This window comes from Astatotilapia calliptera, chromosome 19 (assembly GCF_964374335.1).
Source record: "Astatotilapia calliptera chromosome 19, fAstCal68.1, whole genome shotgun sequence".
Taxonomy (NCBI): Eukaryota; Metazoa; Chordata; class Actinopteri; order Cichliformes; family Cichlidae; genus Astatotilapia; species Astatotilapia calliptera.
The window spans coordinates 24,670,395-24,695,540 of NC_137440.1; the positions used below are offsets into that span (position 1 = coordinate 24,670,395).

Genomic DNA, 25,146 nt, shown 5'->3' on the forward strand with positions numbered 1-25,146 from the left:
CATCCAGGATTGTGGATTGTCACTATTAGCTGACAACAGTCTGTTAATGTGGGGGCCAGGTAGGCAGTTACTTGTGCAAGAGAGAATGTGCAATACCTGGAAAAACAGCTGGTATGAAAATAATCAAATACAGCAGGTAAAGCTTGTAAAGTTGCTGGCCCTGTGATCTTCTTACCTCCAGCTGGGTAAATATTTTCTTGATGTGGCGATAGCAGCCCTCTGCGATGTCCATGTCCTCCTCATATGACCGACCTTTGAACACAGGCTGGGGTGCATTGGAAAAGTACTTGTGGAAAGGAAAGTGTGCAGCAACAGCCTCCACCTCCACGTTCTTGCCCTGTTTTGGTTTTACTTTGCTCATGTACTCTTCCCAGCGGGATATCACCTGTTATGGGGAGAGACAACAGTCACAGAACACCCTCTCAAAGAGTCCCAGTAGTGATATTTAGTATACACCCGAGAATCAGGCATCTATGTCTTATTCGGGTTTGAGTTGCAAGTGTTTGTCACCTTCAATAGAGTGAATCTTTTCTAGCAAGCTGTAATTGCTTTAAAGTGGGCTGTTATGCATGACAGGTGGTCCTGAGATTATGCTGAGAGGAAAATCACACCTGTTCACACCAATAAACTCTTAAGGGTCTGCAGCATTTTATTTGGGAGATTACTAATTAAGGGTTTCAAAAAGTAGCCTTACTTAGCCACGGCATTCAGAAAATGACCAGGGGTATTTTCTCACATGAGCGATGTTTGTATGTTCTCATACAACATTTGTTTTTGGACAGCAGAAGGAGGAGGACTGCCAATCTTAAATGGCTCTGCTAAGCTTAAATTCAGACTATAGAAAAATAGATAAACAAGCAAAAATGAACAAATGAGAAGCAATAGGCTCACTCTTGCTGAGGTGCTCCTGCTGAGTATCTAATAACCAAACCCAAACAGCAGGGTAGCTTATTTCTATAAATACCCCTTTAAAAAAACAACATTAGGGATAGCATTAATGAGTCTGCTAGAGGACTGAGCTTAATTGCATGTTGAGTATCTGTCTGCACAGATTATTAGGACTACCATGGAAACCTTAATGATATGTACAAAGTCACTGTTATCAACAATCACTCACATTCACATGAATAATCAAGGAAGTATGCTCACGGTCAAGTTATCACTACACCAACAACCTCCTGACAACATCTTCAAAAGACAAAGAACTATACAGTTGGGTCTGAAAATGTCTGAACAGTAACACCGTAATTTTGATCATTTTGGTTCTGGATGCCTACACAATAGATTTTACCTGAACAACTGAGATTCAATTACAGTCTTTAATTAGAGGGGTAAACAAGAATATTTTTACACAACATTAATTTAGCCCTGACTGAAGGTGAAACCTTGGACTTCTGTGTCAAAAATGTTTATTTTTGGAATTGTTCTATTGAAACTGGGGAAATTGTAGTAGGTAATTGCTAGCAGTGGAAATTCTCCTGCAGCCTGAGGGGACAGTAATGATGAGGTGACAGGAATAAACAGAAAGCATTAAGAGCGTTTCTAAATATTTATATTCTTGACAGAAAGAGCAGATTGCCAGGAGAATGGAAACTTCAATAATGTCTGCATTTCATTCATCAACTGTCTGAGGAGGAGGATGGTCGTTACAGAAATCCATTCTAATTATTTCTGCAAAATATCTCCTTAACTCCATCTGAAAATCAATTTCAAAATCTCTACACAAATGGTGCTTAATGCTTAATAGAAGGATGGATCTGAAAGTGGTTTTTCCCCTTACTTAAGTCACACACAAAATGAATAAAAGATCAGAGTTAGAAGTACATCCAACATTACACGTGAATTTTTTTTCTATATCACAGAAACACATGTACTGCCTTTTCTCTGCAAGAACAGACATGGCACGGCAACATTTACAGCATTTACAGCCTCAAAAACCAGGCCCTTCTGTTTCAAATGCTGCGTGGTCATGAGGTTATATAATAATCCTGTGACAGCTTTGCCCTTGACTTCAACTTCTGAGTGCACCAAAACAACACAAGTCATATCCATAACTGTGTGTGTGTGTGATATCAAAACAATAAAGCAATTGAGAAAACTGAATTGCTTTCTATCAGCACAGTAGTTTTTTAGAATGTTGATGCTGATGTTTTGAGTTTTCCATCCTGTTTCTCACTGATTACTGTCTTTTAAAAATTACCATTTGTTGCAAGTTTATCAACATCAAGGCCAGATACCAATTTTTTGGGGCAGTGAAAAGTATCAGATCTTTTTTCCCCCCTACCCTGAGTTCCTACAGGTGTTTCTGACACTGGAGGATAAACACAGATGTCTGCAGTGGACAATTGCCTATACTTGCTAATTTAGATTGCAGCTATTCACAGTCTTACCTGGTAGAGGTAGAAATGTCCAGCAGTCTCACAGGTATAAGAAACATCTCCTGGGACATCCAAGCTCTCCTGTAACCTTCCCACCTCTCGGAGAAGCTCCAGTCTTCTGGCCAGGACGTAGTTTACCCTTCCATATCTGAGGAGAGCACAGGAGTGTTAGTCAACAATCTAAATGGTTAACCCCTGTAAAAATAAGAAGGCAGTTGAAACAATGAGCCAGCTATAACAAGCTATCACAACATGACACAAGAGTGATATTTAATCTAAATCACACTTCCTATATACACCCAGAAAAAAAAACATGGCATAATAACTAGGGTATGTTTGATTAGTTACACTAACGTTCAATGGCCGAAAATTAATTTGTACCACATAACAGAATTAGAGATGAGTAAAACTGTTGGACATAGCAGAGGAACATCTGTTTGCTCGTCCATATTTTTCTGTTAGCGCTGGCTTTCAATTTAACTGCTGGTTTTGTAGTAAAACTTAAATAATAAATCTTATTTATATCATCCTGATTGGGTTTTATGTATGTGTAAGGTTTGAGGGTGTATTTTTAACAGGCATTTAAAAAGCCATACCCTCCAATCTCCAGGAGAAACAGAAAAGTAATTTGTAACAAATTGCTTTCTACATAAATCCAACAATGGTCATGACCTAAACCAGCATGTCTCGTGACCTGCATGCATGACTCATAGCAGCGCGTAGTTAAACGTACAATTGAGCAATAAGAAAACCTCAGACTGCAACTTATGGCAAACATGTGAGACAGGGTCTTGTGATTACTGACTTGACTGTGCAGAATATTGGCTGTCTGATTATGGTCACCTGGGGATATACTTCCTTTTCTACGTTCTAACATACATCTCATTATGCAGCTAAACAATACTGCTGAAAAATGTCATCAGATGGCAGTGAGACAACAGACAGGAAGAAGGAGGGGTTACCGGGTAACACTAGAGGTGAACACTATTTTTAGACCCTCTCCAAAGATTCTCGGTCAGCAGATGACTCAAAGACGATCACACTGCTCTGCCTTAGTAAAATTAAATAAAAGTGAGAAGTGACGTTGCCTCTTAGGATGACACACCTGTAATACACTCACCAAAAGCCTAAAATAGATACAAAGGTATAGTGCATGTGCAATGTACATTAATCTACAAGTCTGTCTTAGTGTTTTCGTAAACTCTGATAAATGTAAAACATCTGAATGAGAATGGTGTGTTTCATTTTCTGCCCTAAATTGGAATCATAAAATGATCTTGACAACCTGGGATGCAAATGTAGACCATCCAAAACTAAACAAGGGCTTCCTTAAGCCATCACCAAGATCCCCCTTCTAAAACTCATTAAAATGGCACAAAATTTTTCATGAAATGCATGGAGGCATTGTTAATTAAGGCTGTAGCTTCCCTCTTCGTTAAGTACTCAGAAAAGCACTGCCGTCTATTTTTTATCTCATGTACAGTGTTAATTAAAACTCTCTGGCTCTCTCCTCATTCTGGTGTCAGTGGGGTGGAAGAAGTGTGGAGTCGGCATGTTGTTGTGAGGCAACTGGGCAAGCGGGAACATGTCGACTGCTGCTAGCTAGCTAGAGCTCTTTCTTTTATGTCTGTGTTGCTGCATAATTTAAGAACGCATGAGACTGCCTTCATGTGCGGATGCCCAGTTTCCATAAATCATCATTCATACTACAGCCATGCACTCCCAGTAGACAGCACTCATACAAAGGGTACAGCAAATGAGAGGCATGTGTAACTCCTCCCTCGCTCCTTAAGGAAAGCTGAGAGCTATAGGGTGCAATTTGCTCAATGCCATGGATGGATGAGATGGTAATTAACATTGTAGGGTATAAGAACACTTTAAATAGTAACAGCATAAAAAATGTATTAAAATTCAGTGACACTGAGCTATTTATATTCAGGAGGTGGCAGGAGAGCGCTGCCTGTGGTGAAAAAAAAGTTTCCGGCTGGTACATTTATTAAAGTGTTAAATACATTAGTGATTATATAAAACTGTACATGTTTTGAGTATTTTGTGATACTCTGGTTTTCTGAAGTGTGCCATGAGTACAATGACCCCCACCTACTTTTGCTATCATGCTATCTTACTACGTCTCAATAGTACTGAGTCACTATCCTTAAAGGCATTAGACATACTAGGAACAAGCATATATAAGAGAGTTGGGAAACACTGGGACTTCCTTATGACGACCAGTGAGTCTTATCTATGGTGTGTTCTGTGTCCTGCCTCCATTTTTGCATTTACAGCTAGTGTTAAGCCTGGGTGGTGCATGTATTTGATTATACTCAGATAATGTCAAATCACCACTGATTTAAAAATAAACGTTCCTAAGTTTTGGGTATTTTGATTCATTTATGAATTTATTACACTGTTGATAATTCCTAATTAAACAGATCTTTCTATTCTTGAAGTAGATTAAGGACATTACTACTGCTACTTTTCCATCTGACTTATCACTAATGATCTTAATTATTTATTTAAACACTTCTTACTATGTATTAAGTTATTTACTTGACTTCTATAGTGCCAGCTCACAACATGTCATCACCAGGTGCTTTTTATCACAGCGTACGGTAAATATCCTGTAATATTAAGGGAAACATGCAAATGCTCCAAACAGTGGTAAATCCATATAATTCTCTCTACATGGCCTGCTGCTATCTTATTAAAATTTATTTTAAAAACTGGGGCAGAACCAACCAATCAACTGTTGTGGTCCAGAATAGCTATGAATGGGTTACTTGGGCATGTACTGCTTCTAAGTGCATGGCTGCTGAGACAGATCCCTTAGGCTGGTGGAAAGGACTGAGAGTCCAACAATGCCTAGTGAAAATAAACCAGGTCCAAAGCCTGACATATGAGAGTGTAGCAGCCTTGTCAGTGCATTGACTCAGACCTACGGTGTATGTGGGAGATGGCATTAATGGATGTGAGTTGCCTCTGCAATTTAGATACACTGTAACTCTGAGACATGATTTCCCACAAGTGATGGTGCATTCAAGAAATATTCAGTTTTCACATATGCAGTACTGTTTGGTTAGCTGTACCCATTTGTCTGTTATCTTCTTTGCTCACCTGCTGAAATCCTTCTCAGTCTCCAGCTCTTCCTCTCCATGGCCCAGACGCAGAAGGTGGCGCTCGTCGATGTCTAGGGCCATGATCTTTTCAAAGAGTTGGTTCAAAGCCTGATGTGGAATGAAAAAAAATCTCTTTCATTTGTATGTAATATACTTATGTTAAGTCAGTAAAATAATTTGGGAGGGTGTGCAGAGTCTTATACAGGAAAATAATTATCATCAAACTATACTTCTGGTGTTTAAGGTTCCTTCTGTCATGCTTCCCCTTAGTTTAAAGCAGCTAAAGATTACTTTATGATTAAATACTGAGGGGAAAAGACCAAGGCACAAGGGAGCTTAACTTTTAATTTCTCCTCCATGGTTAGAATATGACTCTTGCCTGATTAATGGGCAGTTCTGAGAACAAGCTTTAAATTCTCTTGACAACTTTACATTTAGTTGATCGATGTGTTCTAGAAACTTTTCAGAGATCAGACTTGCACTTGGAGATGCACTCTCCCTGCGACTGGGGAGAGTGCCCGCCCTATGGAAGACATCCTGCATCGTCCCGGTCCCCAAAAAGAATCGGCCCAATGAACTGAATGACTTCCGACCGGTGGCACTGACGTCACATCTTATGAAGACTCTAGAGCGGCTCTTCCTCAACTTCCTCCGACCACAGGTACAACATGCCCAGGACCCACTACAGTTTGCATACAAGGCGGGTGTCGGAGTGGAGGATGCCATCCTGTACCTCCTACACAGAGCCCACTCACACCTGGATGGGGGAAAAGGCACGGTCAGGATCCTGTTTCTTGACTTTTCCAGTGCCTTTAATACCATCCGGCCCTGTATGCTTCAGGAAAAACTGAACAGGATGGAGGTGGACCCCTGCCTGGTGGCTTGGATCTCCGACTACCTCACCGACAGACCACAGTACGTCAGGCTGAAGGACATCACGTCTGACACTGTGGTCAGCAGCACAGGAGCACCACAGGGAACTGTGCTGTCCCCTCTTCTCTTCACCCTGTACACCTCTGACTTCTGCTACAACTCTGAATTATGCCATATTCAGAAGTTTGCAGATGACACGGCCATCATGGGGTGTATCTGGGATGATCAGGAAGAGGAGTACAGAAGTCTGGTGAGGAACTTTGTCGCATGGAGTCACACAAACCACCTGCAACTCAACACCTCAAAGACTAAGGAACTGGTTGTGGACTTCGGGAGGTCCAGAGAAGGTCCACTGCCGGTTCAGATAGAGGGGGAGGAGGTGGAGGTGGTCAACAAGTACAAGTACCTCGGGCTGTGGGTGGACAATAAACTGGACTGGTCATGCAACACAGAGCACCTGTATAAAAAAGCCCAAAGCCGACTGTACTTCCTCAGGAGGCTGAGGTCTTTTAACATCTGCAGGAAGCTCCTGAGGATGTTTTACCAGTCGGTGGTTGCTGGAGTACTTTTCTATGCTGTGGTGTGCTGGGGGAGCAGCACAGCAAAGAGGGACTCATCAAGGCTGGAGAAACTGATCAGGAAGGCTAGCTCTGTGGTCGGCATGAAGCTGGACACTCTGGTGACAGTGGCAGAGAAAAGGACATTAAAGAAACTGATGGACATTATGAACAATGCTGGGCATCCTCTGCACACGGCCATGAACAATCAGAAGAGTCTGTTCAGTGACAGGTTGCTTCTCCCCAAGACAAGAACTAACAGACTTAAAAACTCCTTTGTCCCACACGCCATCAAACTGTTTAACTCCTCTCTGGAGGGGAGAGGGAGGGGAAACAGGAGGACAAAGGAGGGGGGAACAACTAAGCTGTAGTGCCTCTGCACCTCACTGTACAATACCTTGTGCAATACTTTTTGTAAATAGTCAACAGTGCAATAGACTCAATACTTGAAATGTGCAATTCACTTGTATTTTTATTTTTTATTCCTATTTATCCCCTTTGTATATTTTATTTATATTTGTCTCTGTATTTATATATATGTGTGTGTGTGTGTGTGTGTGTGTGTGTGTGTGTGTGTGTGTGTGTGTGTGTGTGTGTGTGTGTGTGTGTGTGTGTGTGTGTGTGTGTGTGTGTGTGTGTGTGTATATATATATATATATATATATATATATAACAATTCTGTAACTGTAACTTCGGTCGTTGCTGTGCTTTTTGGAAGTTGAATTTCCCAGAGGAACCCACCCGAGGGATTAATAAAGTTCTATCTTATCTTATCTTATGCTGTGTGCGTATATGGAGGGGAGTGTTGACCTGATTTGAATGTGTGACTATGAGGGTCCTCTGCTCAGGGAAGTTGTGATACAGGTTTGAGATGATCTGAACGGCAACATCGGTCTTTCCAGTACCCGGTGGTCCCACAACCTGGAGGAACGAAGTAAGAATGGGATTATGTCAGAAGAAATTAAGCATTTTAACTGTAGGACATAAAAAAAATAAGAAATTGGAAGTTAGGTTGCAAAGGCAACGTTTCTGTAGATTACAAAGGTAGACCTAAGCCAGTGGTATCCACATAAAGGTAGGGAACATAGCTAGCGAAACAAAGAAGAAAGTCGTAGGAGGAACAGAGAAGGAATAAATATTTTCAAGCCTCTCCTGGTTTACAGGTTATCATGATAATAAGCTCCAAATTTACTTACCTGGGGGGGAACAGCACATTAAATTTACTAAATTAATATTCATGAAACAGGTTGGTCTTAGTGTGGGTCTCTCAGGTGAGTAATCTCTGCTAAAATTAGTAAGCACAATTACACATTCATGCATAAATCAGTGCGTAATCAGCTCCTTCGTTTCTCTACATGAAAGCTAGGCAGACCAGGAGGTAGTGTGTGCTTGTTATGGCTGCTAATGACTGTGACATATGCCAAGAAGGAAGGTTAGAAGGGGTGAAGTGAGTGGCAGATGAAGGCATGCATACAGAGTTGTTTTATGGCTCTGGTGATAGCCTTCTTGCCATATTTACCTCAGCTAGCTGTGCAATAAATAACTCTGATCCCACTGCCAGTTTCCAGTCACCACAACAGAACAGCACTCTTGTCACAACAGTGTGTTAAACAACTTTTAACATAAAAATAGCAGGTTGGGGTGAAATTTTTGTGGTTGTGCATGTCAACTGGTGGCTTTAATCCTATTTTGACTATTTCGCTGGTATAGTCAATATGTACTCCTCAAAAGTACACAGAGAATTTTAGTGAAATTTGATGTTTTCCATAAGTATACAAGACAGGGATGAGTTAGTTGTTTTTTTTGTCAAATACATAATAAGAAAATATCATTTTAAATAGATAGCTTCCACACAATCTTGAAACTAAAATCAAACACTGGATTCTTACCATTGTTAGACCTGGCTGCATCCCGGCTCGAATGGCTTCAATTTGAGTAGAAGTGAATGGAATTGTGTTCCTGTAAGACATGTACATGCTTGAAATTTATGAATCAAGTAATCTGATACTGAATACCCTTGGAAGCATAAACCTATTTGTATTCAAATGACTTCATTTGTTTTTCTAAGAGATGCTTTGTGCTGCAAGTGTTGAGATGCATTTGGAGACCACACTGAAAGATTGCTAAGTCAGGGCCTCCCCACAGACATGCTGTTGCTATCAAGATTTGAATATCAAAGTGCAAACTGAAAATGCTCAGGATGAATCTCAACTTTTCATGTAGTACAATTATTTTGGGTTGTTGTAATTAGTACAGGAATATTACAGCCCCTTCTATTCCCCATTCATTTCATGCATAACACCAACCAAAACAGCACCACAATATTACATCCTAAACACATCAGATACCATGGAAACGGAAATCAGAATAGATTAGTAGCTCAGTGTAGGTTACCTACGATGCGCATAGCTTAGAGATTTGCACCTCCACACTTCTTATATTGACATGAAGTCTTTGAATAACAGGTTAAGGACTTAATATGCATAAGATTATAAAAATAAATAGGTGTGGAACTCGAGAATATATTAGTATATACAATGTGAGTAGAAGGTGTAATTGCATTACAGAAACAAATCAGTGCACTGTACAATTACTTGACAGTAAATCTTATTAAATGATAAATGGAAAGGTTCGAGTATTGATCTCTCACCGTTTGGGCTGATTGTAGGGATATGGCCCACGATTGGGGGTAACATAGGGTTCGACAATCAAGGTCTTGTCTTCCTCTTTGTTTTCCACTTCTTCATCAGCCTTTCTTTTCTTTCCTTTGTCTGCTGTGTTTGAGGTGGGAAATGTGATTCTGATACAGCAAAAGAGAGAATAAGAAGGATAAATATGATGTATTATGACATGTTTAATAATATATAAACAATTATATAAATATGGTTACACAAACAGATTCTGATTAAGATTGATCAAACAAAACATTTTTCTTTTAAAATTCACCTGAATGGGGGAACCTGAAGTTCAGGGTTCTCCTCAGTGACCTTTATGGTGTTACCAGGGAAACATGAACGCAAGTGGTCCAATGACAAAAAGGTGTCGTTGAAGTCCAACGTCGAGATCTGATTGGGCATTTTTGAATAATGTGCGCTGCCCGGGTCACCATAACCTAAGATGATGTCATGAAGCCAGTCTGGGACGACACATTCTGTGTTCATCAGATGTCTGATGGTCTCTAGCACAGCCTGAAACAGAGAGAGAGAAACATGTTACAGATGACACTGAGCACAAAACAGACACAAAAACAGTTTAGCTGGGTAAGAATAGCTTTGTGGCAGACTGATGGGACAGCAGATAATTTATAAGTCTGTCAATTATATTTTAATGAGCTGCAAACTGTCTAATACTTTGTGCATCAAACGGGGAAGCGTGTTTACTTTTAGGTCTGTCATGCTTCAAAGATGGAGATGTTGCCTGAATATCTGTTAGCTGCTGCGCTTTTCAAATTCAGAAAAAAAGCAAAAACATCTGTAACTGCTGTGGCTGTGAAAGACAGAAACTGATGTGCAGAATTAGAATTAGCAGATCTGAAATGCTCTAATGAAAAGCTTTTAAAGAAAGAGATGGTGGGGGGTGTTTTCTTCATGCCAGTTAACAATCTAATGACGCCAAGCTACATAAAACCAGTAATAAAGGTCTCAGTACTCACATGTTTGATTTTATCATGACCTGAATTCCATGATGTGAAATCTGTGTAACAGGTCTTGAAATCAAAACTTGAGGTTTGCATTTTGTTAACTTTCTAAGAACACGTTACACTGACTGTGTACCCCAGTCAAGCTAGTTCACAGAAAGCATCTCAACATTTTGAAACACTGCGAGTTTACTGCTACAAGAAAAGCCTTGGACGAGAGTTAGAGGGACCACTGAAAAGGACTCATTGTGTGGCAACCTCAGAGTCACCCTGGCCCCAATCTCAGAGCTAGAACACTAAAGACAGTGATACATCACTCAGGGCGATGTTGACAGAAGCAGAACTCAAGGTCTGAAGCTAAAGCAATCCAAACCTTGAAATTGTTTTCCTTAGGTTTGCGTCTCATGATGATGTTGAAAGTCTCATATGGGTCTTCGGTGTTACTCTGAATACTGCTGGTCATGTCCTGCTGGTACTGGTTTGGGTCAAGCCATACACGAAATGTTCTGACATCTCCACGCAGCTTGGGCTTTGGTTCAGGACCTAAACCAAAGTACCAAGGATTATTTATTATAGCAATGAAATAATGAAAAAAATAACCTTAAAAAAAAAATCAGAAACAGTGTAGCATTTTAGAAACATTGTTAGAAAGTTTTATCCTAATCCTAAACACAGGAAAGTAAAACTAAGGACAGAGAAAAAGAATAAAGATCAATGTTAAGTGAGTCACTGTGAGCAAGTCAAAGTAATTAAACTCATATATTCTCAAATTAAAAAATAAAACCCTTTAAAAAGAGCTAAGACTTTCAATGCCTTCTCAGGAAGAGGAATTACATTACACTTGATTGACTGGCCATGGGCTTTAGGCCTATTCCCATTAGGGGGCCTGTGTGGTGCAGTGTGCAGCTATCACAGATTTCTAAATAGAATCTGTGTGGAGCTGCAGGGCACATAGCAGAAACCAATCCACTCCAATTCTGACATGTGTTCCCATGTGCAAATGTGCACAGTTATGTGGGGATCAATAAAATCCACCTTACCAAAATGAGTGTGGTGATAGCTTAAGAGTGGAAGCTACACCCTCCACACTATTCAGTAACAATGTAGCGAGCTGGAGTAAGGTGTCTCAGCTGTTATAAAATATATTTATGCCTTTGTATTAAGTTGTCAGTTATTAAAAGGTGGGATTAACTCAATACTTAATATAAAGGGACATACATTGTTCAAGTCATTAAAAATACATTTAAACCATCGTAGCTCATATAAATGTTCTACACTTGAGCAGTTTTATAAAATGGTATGTCAGTTAGCTACGAGTGTCCCAAAATGCACACGTTGCCCTGTGTCGTCTCCCCCCCCCCCCGTACATTCACCAAATGCCCAGTGATTTATGTGACATCTCCCCTCCACACAGCAAGCCAAAGTACCACTTATCCCTGTTGGGAAGCTGAAAGTTTAAACAAGCCAACATTGGCAGGACATGTTCCCCAGCATGTCTATTTCTAAAGCCATTCCCCTCTGCATATATAAAACGTCATGAAAGAATAAGGGAAGGATGTTTCAACACATGTACACATGTTCTGACTCCCACACTTGCAACCAAAAACGGAATCAGCCAAGATTACTTTAAGGACTGTTGCAGAAATGTTTTTTTTTAATTTCACAATCTGCTGCTGTTGGCAATACTTTCATCTAAGGTGATTGTAGCTTATGTACCACATTACTTAATTCTGCAGGACAAGTACATTAAGTGCCCTCTTATAGATAAAGCAAACCAGAGCAAGCCCTTCAGTTAAATCCAATAAGTAGAACAAAGAGGAGAGCCAGCAGCTCTCAGGTGTCATTGTTGACCACAGGTTAATGAAGTCTTAAGGTGAAAAAGGCCAGGTTTCACAGTGACAGTCACCATGACAACACCAGTCTGACCCTCTCCTGAGGATTAGCTGCTAGGGCTGACGGTGTACAGATCTGATAGGTGGATGGATGTCAGGTGTCACTGCTGTGTGTGTGAGCCTACGTATACAGGCGCAAACGCATATGAGCATACCTTCCTCGATGACACGCCCCTTGTCATCCAGCATACCCTGCACCTCACAGCCTCTCACATACACAAGGCCAGTCTGATCCACAAATGACTGACGCCGGTCAAAACGTGTGCCGTAGAGCAGCATGGGGCGCACCGTGATCAGAAAGCAAACATCATGTTTCCGCAGACCTGCAGGGGGGGAAAAAGGTTTATGGGTGTTAGACTTATAGCAAAAAGAGGAAAGGAAATGACTTAGAGATAAAAGATGGGAGAATGTAGTATGGTGGGGGAAGAAGATGAACCACCATGTCAACATTTGCCTGATCATTAAAACCTGAAGCTCTAGGGAAAGAGCTACTGGAAGTAAAGAATGGATGTAATATCTAACACTTACTGAAATACAAAATATAAATAAAACTATAAAAGTAGTTTTAGAGAGAACAGAGTTTTCAGTTTGTGATATATATATATATTTTGCTTTTTTTAAATCCAGCAGAAAATCACCTTTTTAGAAATATAGCGATTACTTTTTTCCCCCTATAGCATTCATTTTCGCTAGTAATCAATCCAAATGCACTGGCATACATTTGCTTAGGAACATTGAGCTGGCATCTTTTTCCGGAAAGCTATAGCAAAGAGCCAGTCAGAGGCCTCGGTGTGTGTTTTATGTTCCCTGTGAATCACAACTGTCAAGCTCCTGTTGACATTATCTATAGCTGCCTCATCAACCACACTGAGAGATAGTAAGAAAAATGACCAGGAAATAAAACAAACGCTCTGTGGTAAAGTCAGAAAAAAGGGTCATGAGCCTGACAGGATAGAAAACAGCAGTACAGGAAGACTTTATGGTGATTATAAACCCCTGTAGAACTGTACAGAGGGGAAAAACAGGAAAACTAAAAGTATACCAAGGTAATATGGAATGTGTAGTTAATCTATTGAAATAGGGTCAATTTCATAATCAGTTTGTTTGACTTTATAATGGTCCGCTACTTTTACCTTCCCACTCATGCTTGATATGGTCTTGTACATTGAGGTTGATAGTCACATCTGCACGAACACGAGCAGGCCAGCTCTCTCCGATGTTGGGCTTGGCAACCTCAACTATGGAAAAAGAGGTGATTGGCTGAGCCATCCTCGCCCAGCCTCCAAACACCACTCCACCATACTCTGACTGCCTGTTAGAAAGACAAACACAACAAGAACTTAAGACAAGTGCTGTGGGCTGTTGTCAAGAATGGAAATCAGCTGGATTTAGGGCAACACATGGCACTACTGCTTACTTATTTACTTCTGCAGGAACAACAAGCAAGTTGCTACATCACTTGACATAATGGGAGCACTTATTATGTTAAGCAATGGGTTTTAAAATGTGGTGAACCAAATGCCATAAATTATTGTCAATGTGCTGCGCCACCACGTGACAGGTAGACAGAGGATACAATTCTTCATTAATTAACCTAAAAACACAAAGTATGCTATAGATTATTTAATGCTTCATTTTTGCATTAAAAGAAACACCAATGTTTATCATTCCTTTTTCAAACTATGTCTTTCTATTACTTTTTCAATGATGTTTGCATATTTTAATCAAGAAAACAATAAGGCACTATAGATTAAGTGTTCTGTGCTGCCAACAAAATTGATGACATCTCACCATGGTTTCATGCGCCAAATCACATCTTCTATGTCCTGTCTGATCTCATAGGTGGACTCCAGACGAAAGAGGTTAAAGTTCCTCAGCAGGTAGTCGTGGAGTGTCAGGAACTGGAGATTTAGCTTTGGTAGAGCCAAACAACCTGAAAAGACAGAACAAAACTAATAACTGATGTCTGCATGTTCAGATGTAAACGTCTGTGAGACCTTGTGTTATAACACTGCATATATAACAGAATATCACAGAATGTGGGTATATATTTAGTATATGCAAATATGAGGCACAGATTAGACAGATATAGTAGCATGTATTCTATTTCATGTCAACTCACATAGATACATGCACAGACATACTAACTCAGTAACAATTCACACATTCATTTATAATACACACCTTCTCCTGAGTAATACTCTGTTGGCACAATGTTCTCATCCCAGATTATCTTCTCCGTTGGATAAAGGGGCATCTGGTTAAGTTGCTCAATCTGAGAGATTCTGCGCTCATGACAAGACACCTGTACGTGGATGGCAAACAGCAAGAGAGAAAAATGACACTGAGAACATGTTTGGAGAGAAGATGTCAATAAGCAAATGCTGCACTGCCCTATCGGCCCAATGTTTAGGAATCTTACTTCCTCCTTTAGACATAAAGTTATAGGCCTTTAATATAGTTTCATTTTTCAAATTAAATGTTTTTTTTTCTGTTGAACTCTTGATTCTCTGTGCCTCATTTATCTACACTATATGGAAAAAGAGTACTGTGCCACCTACACCTACAGGAGCTGCTTGGCCATGCAAATAACACAATGTTTACAGATGTCTGATGTTTATCTGATGTGTCAGAAACATTTTGCACTGAGTAGATGTCTGAAGATGTGATGCAGAGCTGAAACAATTTAAAACAGTTACTTATACTAAGGATTTATTTGTTTCCTTGACATAAAGGGAGGATAAATAATATCAACAATAAAATAAACTGTAAAAAAAATGCTGTCATCTGCTATCCTTATAACTGGTTCATCCTATATGCTGTCTGTAATGACTGTGTTCAGTCAACTGTTTTGCTGTAGCTTACAGTCCTGCAAACACTTGTTTTTTAATCTATCTGTGCAAGGATGTTGGTTTTAGGGCGTAACTTCATGCACACACAAATGAAAGCCCTCAAAGAGTCTCCTGCAAAAATTGACTCAGATAAATAAGACACAGCTCTTCTCCGTCACGTCTTATGTGTAATTGTGCTTTGAAATAACCACTTTGATGAAGAGGTCTGCCACGAACAGTTAAGTGTGTATTGGAGAGACTAGACAAACTAGGGTCCCCCAGATTCCAGGAGAGGTTTTGAAAGAGAAAATTAGGAGAGCAAGCAAAGGGTGACTACAGAGCAAAATCAAAGCTTAGGCTTCTTCAGAGATTCCACGAAAGGAAATAAATAAATGACTCTCCATCATATTAGTCCTGCCTACGATTTACCCAATGTTACAGAAATGCCCACATGAAGCATTTATTGGATTAGAAGGCAAATTCACAACGGACAGTGCAGTCAAACTGCAATAATAAAATATGTATTTGAAGTTAATGAGATTAATTATTTTAAAATGTAAAATCCAATCCTAGTATACGGTATTGCCAAATGACCAGTGAATGTTTTGTAAAATAACTGTTTATAAACACCAGTGATACATCTTTTATATTCTCAGTTGCCATATAACCAATGCCTGATGTATAGGTTTATTTAAAGGGTTAATTTAAAGTCTCAGGCGTTAACCATTGCCTACAAATCCTGGAATAAATATTTTAATATTTTATTTTTTAAATTTCAAGAAACATGTCATTAAAACAAACAAAATGAAACAAAAAAACACTGATATGCTCACATACATAACCCAGTAAACCCAACAGTGCACTTACCAGCAACTCAAGCAGAACCGCTTTCTCAATAGTGGTGTCTTGCCCTTCAGGCAGTTCAGGCAGCAGGCACAAATAGGAGGCCACCTTGTGGAGCATATTGGGACTACAGAGACAGAAAAATCAGAAAAAGAAGCAACACTTCTGTCTAGAGCAGGTATGACAATAAGTAAATATTAACTAAATCCTGTCTAATGTTTGGTAAAGACTCGAGTGATAAAGATTATAAGAATACCAACCATAGGATTTCTCAATTAAGAATACATTCTTACTATTATTTGTCCAACATCTATATACAATCTACACAAATCCCTGTTTTATTCAAAGAAGTACAAAGATAATATTTCAGAAGATGGAGAGAGGTGCAACAGTGTTGGGGAAAATCCTCAACAATTAATTGTGTTTATTAATATACAGCTGCAAAGACATTAGTGATTTTATAATCTACCTTGCACAATACTGAAATGCCATGATCTTGCATTACTTAAAATAAGACACCATTCTGCAGTGGAATCCCTCCATGTGCTTGGGTATGCTCCTACAACAATTGCCAGTGTCATTAACTGCATGAGTAAATGTGCAGAAACTGCAAAGTCTATGATGCAGAGAAAAATCTAATATAAACAAGACAAAGAAATGCTGCCACCTTTTGTTACAGTAGAACAGACTTTTTCAAAATGAGGTGAAGTGGAAAACTGTCCTGTGGTCTGACAATTCCAAATTAGTATTTATTTATTTTTTGGCACTCATGGATGGTTTTCAATCCACTAAATGGTAACATTGTAAACGTGTTAGAATAGGAGCCTCATCAAAGTCTTATTAGTGCTTATTAGCACTGTGGCACAAAATGCTTCTGTTTGCTTTGACACTGCATTCCTGCTCTGTCAGCATGTATGTTGAGGGGTCGAGCTGCACTGATGAGACAGGATTATGAAAATCAAAGCCCATCTCCGCTTCGGAAGGCTGAGGTGTGGCTCTCTGCATACAACCTATTTTAATCAGGCTGACACACTGTGACACAGACAGGGTCTGGTGCCCAACAAGGGACAAGGTCTGGACACACTTTGACAGGCCTGGGCAGCCACACGTGGACTGACCAACTGTAGCCGTGTATGTGCATGCATTTTGCTACTTGTGATGCCACGCTCGAGCAGTGGGGTGGCAATTCTGCCAATGATGCAGTTTGGTGGCCCACTGGATGTCCTGCCATGGATCATGTGGACATTCCTTCCCCTAGCAACAAAATAAACGCAGCACAACAACTTACTATAAGAAATGCAGATGGGGGGGGGGGCATAACAGGAGTTTTTCTAAAGTTTACTATATATCATGTCTACACACTTTTCTGAGCGAGATTTTGGGGGAAAAAAACCTAAGAATTCTCATGTTACTGCCAAAAATGTGTTGTGTGACCTTGACTTTTGACCAATAACAACTAATTTCAAGAATTTCCATCACATTTTGTGGAGATATTACATTCACAGGGATAGGTGGTACTGATGGTTGAACTACTTAAAACCATAATGCAACTGGTCATAGCTGTCCCAGAGGCAAAACAAAACAAAAAAAAAACAAAAAAAACAGATAAAAAGGATCTAAACATCTGTACAAACATCTCCACAGTGACTATAATCCAGAGCACCAATCACACTCCTTATTTTAATATGCTGTGCAGTGTAGGTTAACATTTGTCACAATTAGGATTCTTTTCTGTTTGAATTCAATATCATTCAATTCATTTATGGCCACAAATGGCACTTCACCTGTTGTCACATACCTGAAAAAAAGTGTTTATTTGTGTTTGCGTATATATGTAATAGTATGGGTGTGTATAAGTGTGGGCTAGCTAGCTTTTGTGTGTTTTGGGGACTTAGTGGATAAATTCAGAGCGGCAGGTGACTGGGAGCTTAGCCCATGGGTAGTACTGCTGGAAAAAACTGGCATTAGCAGGAGTTGTTTGGATGAAAAGTGCCTCGTTAAATCTGATCGTATATTTGGAGTAACTCAGGAGCTGCTTTGGTGACAGTTGTGGAGCAGTGAACAATGCCGTCCTGCTATATTCAAAACCTTAATTCTATGGAAAAATGGAGCAGAGCTCCTGCTCCTAGAAATGCACAAAATGGTTCAGCTAAGTCTTTACCTGATTCAGCTCAGCTCGGCTCATATCCCTTTGCCTGATTCAAAGAAATTTAATATGGGGTTTAAGCTTTTATAATCCACCACTGATGTGGAAAGAAATATGTATATGGAGACATTGCCAGCTAAGACTAATTTTGAGTTGTTTAAACAACTATCACAAATAAAGAACTTCCATACAGTAAAAACAAAATAGTAATCACTTGGTGAAATAGAATAAAGCCGAGCCAAACACAAAGACCTTAAAAAAAGTTTTGGTCAGTAATTTGAAAATGTCAACTTCAAGAAAGATAAAATCTTAAAGTAATTACAAATTACTAATGAATCGGTTTCTTTTCACTCTCATATACATGTGAACAAGTGAAAACACACACACAGGCCAGTTCATCAAAGTGAGGGTGCTTTTTGGCTCCTTGGCAAGCTAATATGATCTGACAAACACAGCTGTTCCAAGAGTTTATTCTCAAGCCACTGCAAATCGATTAGATTAATGAGGCGTGCCTCTCTCTCCGGCTGGTACCAGCTGCCTGTTCAAGGGTTCACTAGCTGCCATTTAGCAGGAAGTCAGACAGCAATGGTGGAGCTGCTATATTACAACACAGGAGCAAGATAATCATGGACATGGGCCTCAGCTGGTGGGATTGTTGTGTAAGCAAAAATCCTACTATATTGCTCATTATTATTACATTTTTTTCCTTCTTTGTTTCAATTGTAACTTGTACTTTATGGTGTTCAGGAGAACCTCTGAACATGGTAGCAATACGCTAGGAGCTGATTCTTTTGGACCTATACGCGGAGAATTTGAGCTTTCGAGGTCAAAAGGTACTTGAAAATAAGGCAGAATGATGAACACAGAAAGCCTCTAATAAACATGCAAAATATTTACACATTAGCAATCATGCCAGCTAAAGCAATGTTCCATTGCTAGCTAATTTAGCAGTTATGATGCATATCCTCCCATCACATCATTTACAACATGCTACTTGTTTTAAATGATTTTAATTACCTGAGATGCCCAAAGTGTTTGGTCAAGGATTCTCGGGTGTCTACTGATGCGACACTGGATAAAGCAAAGTCGTGCAACTCTGGGAAATGAGCAAAGGCTGCCCTCTGCAAGACAGAACCCAATAAGCAGTGCTATGAGACACTGATGTCTAGATACACATCACCATTATAATACATAACTGTTTTTTCCATGAAATAGTTTCTTGAGATAGTTACTGAAAATGTGATTTATAAAGATATATATAGAAAAATCAACAGTCCTGAATACTTTACATTCATTCTTATTTATTCAGTCATTATATTCACATTCAGCATAAGATGAGGAAAGAGTTCATTTCTTATTACAACTATGAAAAAAAATGATCTGATACTCTGGTACATACATTTCTCTCTGCAACAGTTACTTTGATATATAAAACTAAAGATGCTTATGAGGCATGCTGGAAAATCAAAAGTATTCCATTACATTACATGGAATTCTGTTTTTTTCAGTCCCATTACCACAGGTGTATAACTCAAGCACCTAACCGTGCATCCATTTGTATGTAGTATTATATTACCCCTGCAACAAGTTTTTTCCCTCTTTGATATTCGATATTCAACTGTAAGTAGTATTACTGCATTTAGGAAACACCGTAACTTAGCCATGAAGCAGCAGTCCACATGAAGTTACCGAGCGGGGTTCCAGAGTGCTGAGGTGCATAAAAGTACGCCAATAGACTCAATAACTCAACAGCTCTAAACCACCACTGGTATTAACATCAGCACTGTGTGCTGGAAGCTTCAAAGCATTACACCTACAGCTCCTGCTGTGTAGCTGGCCCAGTACTTTTATCCATATAGTTTATGCAAATGAAATCATATATCTGAAAATCATTTTATATAATTCTTACCTGCAGTGAGGTGATTCTGTCATAGTGCAAAGTGGTCATCTCTTTCTGAGTCAGTGCATTTCCTGTCTGATCATTGATTTCAAAACCAGTGTAGAACTTCAGCATGTCCAGCAACTAGAAAGATGAGGAAATAACAATTAATTCTTTGTGAACATGAATATTGTCATTGACAAGTTTTAATGCATATTTGCTTATTTTTGTACCTGACAGAAGAGATGCCCCTCCTTCTCTCTTTTTGTGAGGCTGGAGAGGTGACATCTGACCACCAAATGAGAGTCATCCAGCACTGTATTGAACCAACGCCTGGTGGGCAGCAGTGCCTATACACACATGAAACCATGTTTGTGGAAATAAATCCTCACCTCCAAACGATAACAAAGTAAACCACACTAAACTAAACTTTACTGGTTTGCGAACAACCATATTTTTCAGCATCGGGATTATCAAGGCATCTTATTGATTGCTGTTTTTTCGTCTTGAGGTTATTTTTCAACATAAGACAGTTTGTCTTATTTTTCGCTTTCTGACAGAAAGATGTGAAGACAATATGGCAAAAACTGTCTAACTCTCGTCTATATTCATTATTTATGTGGTTGATGCTTGCAGCACAGGAACATGACATAAAGGCAAGAACAGAGGAGACCTGTCAAAATGAGATAACAGACCTGCTTTGGTGAGAATATAACAAAGAACACTTTTGAGTAAGAGAGTGACTAGAGCATACAGATTCACACTATAAAGAGTGCTGCAAAGGGGAAAAATGAACACTAATGTGAAACCAAATATGAAATACAAAACTGTGAGGCAAAACACAAACAAAATATCTATATCAATCATGGAAAAGTGATGTTCAAGGCAGCATGTGCTGGAGTAAGAGTAAGACCTAAAGAGAGAAAGAACAGATACCCTTTATATGCAACAGCAATCTCTGATCTCAACACGGTTCTGACAGTCAACACAGAACTGGCTTGATAATAGGTGTATTTTTCTCTGCAATCATTTTCATATTGTCATCAGAGAGTAGAAGTATGGATTTCAGGCAACTGAGTCTTTGTACAATGATAGTGCTGAAGGACAGGAGATGAGTCTAGGGACAGTCAACTGGCCAGCTAGTAGCCACTGCCAGAAACAGCAAGGCCAGCCTGTCAGCAGAGGGCCAGATGACATCCATTGTGCTCACTCACTAGTAACAGCAGGTCTGCCCAGGCAGGAGGCGTAAAAATCTTACGTGACACTGTGTCTTAACACCACCTTCATTAGTCAGGAATTAAATAATTATGTGAAGTTCTGCGTCACTTCATTATTTCTTTTAAAAAATGGATACATCAAAAATATTTCTTATCTTTAAAAGCTATTTCATCACCTTAAAAAAAAAACAAAAAAAAAAACAAAAACCTGACTCTGTGACAAAAACGCATCGTGATTTCCACAGTTGAATACACTCTATTGCATGGCATCTACGGCAACTAAATAAAGTTTTCTTAGTTTTTACTTTTTCTCCAGGAGAAGCTTCCCCCGCCTCAAAATATGAAGAAAAAAAAAACAGCTGCAAATAGTACACCATGATTTTCATTGAGATTTGGTGGAGTACATTTTTTTTTGTAGATCTCACATCTAATAACGCTGCAGCTCACAGCCGAAAGAAACTGACACTTTTAAATAACTATCTCTCACCTACAAGACCTTTTCCTCAAGTTTCCAGGCAACAGTCGAGCACACGGGAGTTAAATTAAGAACAGAAAACAGACATTGGAAAATAAATTCAAATCTGCAATCTGTTATAAATTTAAAGACACCAACAAACCAAAAATATCCCCCCAAAACAAAACAAGGATATTTTAAATAAATTGTTCCTTCAAACATCATTTTTCTAAAAAGGGAATTGGATGTCCCCAAACATTATGTCATTGGGCTTTGTTATACTTTACAGTTTGTAGCACATGTCAAAAGCCATCACGCTGAAAATAACCTCTCATACTATGATCAGACTACTGCTTCAAATAGTGCATAGCTTTGCAGACAGGAAAGAGAGAAGCACAGAGAGCAAAGCTGATGCAGATCATTTATCCAGTGACTGTTAATGACATGAGTTAGCTATAAATGTGAAGGACAAAAGACAAACAAATGAGATCTGCAGAAAATTAAGTCTAGACTGCTTCCTTCATCAGGATATCATGATTACAAAAATACTGTAGAACTACCCTTGTACTGAAAGTCCCATAGAAACAAGTCTAAGAATGAATGCATTATCTCTCAACATAAATAAAAAATTAACATGGCTGAGAAATGTATGATTAAGAAGGTTGTGCTTTACCTCCAAATCAATCATGAGTTCTATGAATCTCTCGCAGTAATGCACTTGGTCCATGGGTACAGGCCCTGTGGAAAATAAGAGGGCATAATTCAGGTTATAACTTTGGCTCAGGAAATCCACATTCACAGCAAAAGATAAAATATGATGAATAGACAAACCCAAAAAAGACAGGAAATATTAGATGTTGCTTTGTAGAGGGCGATGTGTAGTTTTCAACAAGGACAAGAGGACAGCAAACGCATATGGACAACGCCAAAGTGCCATGCTGAGTGTGTGAGCCTCGCTACGAGATGCTGCACGGCTCGCACAGCAGCATGTTGGGTCCCCAGCTCTCATTAGGCATGCTGGTGTGTAAGTGTGTGTGTACACTTAGAAGTTGAGCCATGCAGTAAGTATTGGAGTGATGTGGATCCTACTGGGTTTTAGATTCTGATCTAATCTGTCAGGTTTGATTCTATCTAAACACACAAATACACACATTCTGTTTTTAGCATTCAGGTGGGGGGCCTGTGTGTCGGCCTGCATTACAACATAGCGGTGAGCGCCGTTGGCTGTGTGGCAGCTGGAGCACATCCTCCTTGGGCAGCTGCACGACTCGAAAAGAAAGAATAGGCGTGCTGCAACTGGCAACAGTTTACATCCATTTCTATCCAGACTCATATAACACACAGAGATTATATGAAGACAATCCAGTATCTAATCAAATGTTAAATATTCTCACAAATTTCACTCCTGCTCCTGAGATATGGCATTCTGTAAAAACTAGAAGGGTGTTTGTGCAGAACATTACGGTGTCATAGTGACCTTTGACCTTTTTGGGTATAAAAAAAGCATTAGTTGACCATTTTATCTTATTAGACTTTTGTGTGGAATTTCATTATAGTCAGCATATTCATGCATTGGAGGCCATGATGACCTTGACCTTTAAGCACTAAAATCTCATCTGTTCTTCTTAAAAACTGCATCAAGGCAAGAGAGAAGAAAGAGAGAGAAGAAAAGATAGCTGGAAAACATAATGCATTATGTTGTGTCAAATTAGCCATTTCTGCTTTTCACACGCACCGATACAGCATAGAATCGCATTTTCTTTGTGGCAACATTGTATTAACACCAAATTTTCAATATTTTATTAAATGAATTAAAACACTGCTACTAGCAAACAAAAGGGCTCATCTCATGCACCACCATCTTGAGTTAGCTTAGCAAACTTAATTAAATCAGCTCAACTGAAAAACCATCCAACACTGGTCACGTCCTAGATTGTCAAAGGTTTGCAAATAATTGCTATTTAGTTGATAAATGTAGACAAATCAGCTTGACACTGCCAGTCTTAATGAGTTTTTGTCAGTGAGCACAACTCAAGGGAACTCAGCTCAACCGGCTGCAAGCTGGTTGTATTCTGGTTATGCTGCTAATAGAACAAAAGGTTTCGTAAGCACAAAAGTAACAGTTAAATGGGAATTTATGTCGATGCAAAAAGCAACAGATATGCGATTTGTGATTTTCCAGTTACTGCATGCAACTGACAACTTGACCCCCATTCAACTGCAGACCGACTCCAACTTTGGCAACATTTATGGCAGGTTTTAGTGACAGTGTCGGCATGCTTGGCAATTTCATTTTGCAACAAAAATAACAAAAATATCATGAGTAATGAATTGTGACAATATCGTACCACGGGGTTCTCGTATTTATAAAGAAATGTAATTTTTTCACGTTTTTCATATTTGTATAGCAAATCAAGTCCACTTTTTCATCTGGCTTGCATTTCTCAGATCAGCAGTTTTACTTTAAACCATGATTCAATAAACAGAACACATTTCTTTTTCTCCAACATCTCCGTCTCTTAGTTACACTTACAGTGAAAAAGCACTTCTGTTTGCTGTGGAATTCACTGCTGTGTCTAATAGCTCGAGGTGCAAACAGCATTTAATTATGCAAATGATTAAGTAAAGGAGTGTATATTTATGGATAAATACCAGAGTGGAAATAAAGCTTGTGCATGTGAGTACAATCTTACTATGACTAAGCTTTATAAAAGAGGGCCATGCACACAGATGTATCTGTTAATTTTACAAAGAGAATGCTTAAACACATTTATGTTTTTGAGATTTATGGATCTGACCAATTATTTACGGTGAAAGTCCAAGAGATAGTCACCTAGACCCTATAAAAACCTTCTAAAAGCTATTAGGACGTAAAGAAAGTCCTTATTAAATTGTTGTGTAGAGCTATTTCCCAAGAGATATACAAGCATTTTTTTACCTGTTGGTGGAATTGACGCAAGAACTCCGTGAAACTTTTTAATAAGAGCCGAGAGGAAGGTCCTCTCCTTCTTTGCCCTGAGGAAACACGAAGAAAGTAAATCAGAACAACCTAGAAACAGATTCTCTAAATCTGTATAGATTTCTTTGAACACAAATATCATTACTGCTCAGCTGTGTCAGCATCCATTTTATCAGATTTCTTTTTGATTAGATTCCAGAACTTCTGCAGCTTTGGAACTTTCTTCAGCTCGTGCTGGAGTCTGGACTGTAAAAATCACAGAAACAAATGAGTAACAAATGAGTGTAAAGAGGGATTAGTCTCATAGCAAGGAAGCAATTCATTCCTTTAGAATTATCAAACAGTACTTGGTGTGCCAATAAAC

The 25,146-nt window shown here is 39.2% G+C and overlaps 1 protein-coding gene across 2 annotated transcripts in view; it reads right to left on the minus strand.

Moving 5' to 3' along the window:
- The window catches only part of aqr (aquarius intron-binding spliceosomal factor), a 48,980-nt gene that overhangs the window by 19,905 nt on the left and 3,929 nt on the right, over positions 1-25,146 (minus strand). For both annotated transcript variants that reach the window (XM_080294177.1, XM_026151598.2), the window contains exons 9-27: positions 24,928-25,028; positions 24,762-24,838; positions 22,497-22,561; positions 20,386-20,502; positions 20,183-20,296; positions 19,291-19,394; positions 16,152-16,254; positions 14,638-14,758; positions 14,245-14,386; positions 13,587-13,765; positions 12,609-12,776; positions 10,935-11,104; positions 9,871-10,112; positions 9,575-9,724; positions 8,814-8,883; positions 7,735-7,845; positions 5,493-5,602; positions 2,391-2,526; positions 176-385 (exon numbers count right to left, since the gene is read on the minus strand). In XM_080294177.1, coding sequence (XP_080150303.1) covers positions 176-385; positions 2,391-2,526; positions 5,493-5,602; positions 7,735-7,845; positions 8,814-8,883; positions 9,575-9,724; positions 9,871-10,112; positions 10,935-11,104; positions 12,609-12,776; positions 13,587-13,765; positions 14,245-14,386; positions 14,638-14,758; positions 16,152-16,254; positions 19,291-19,394; positions 20,183-20,296; positions 20,386-20,502; positions 22,497-22,561; positions 24,762-24,838; positions 24,928-25,028 — 2,490 coding nt within the window. The remainder of the gene's footprint in view (positions 1-175; positions 386-2,390; positions 2,527-5,492; positions 5,603-7,734; positions 7,846-8,813; positions 8,884-9,574; positions 9,725-9,870; positions 10,113-10,934; positions 11,105-12,608; positions 12,777-13,586; positions 13,766-14,244; positions 14,387-14,637; positions 14,759-16,151; positions 16,255-19,290; positions 19,395-20,182; positions 20,297-20,385; positions 20,503-22,496; positions 22,562-24,761; positions 24,839-24,927; positions 25,029-25,146) is intronic.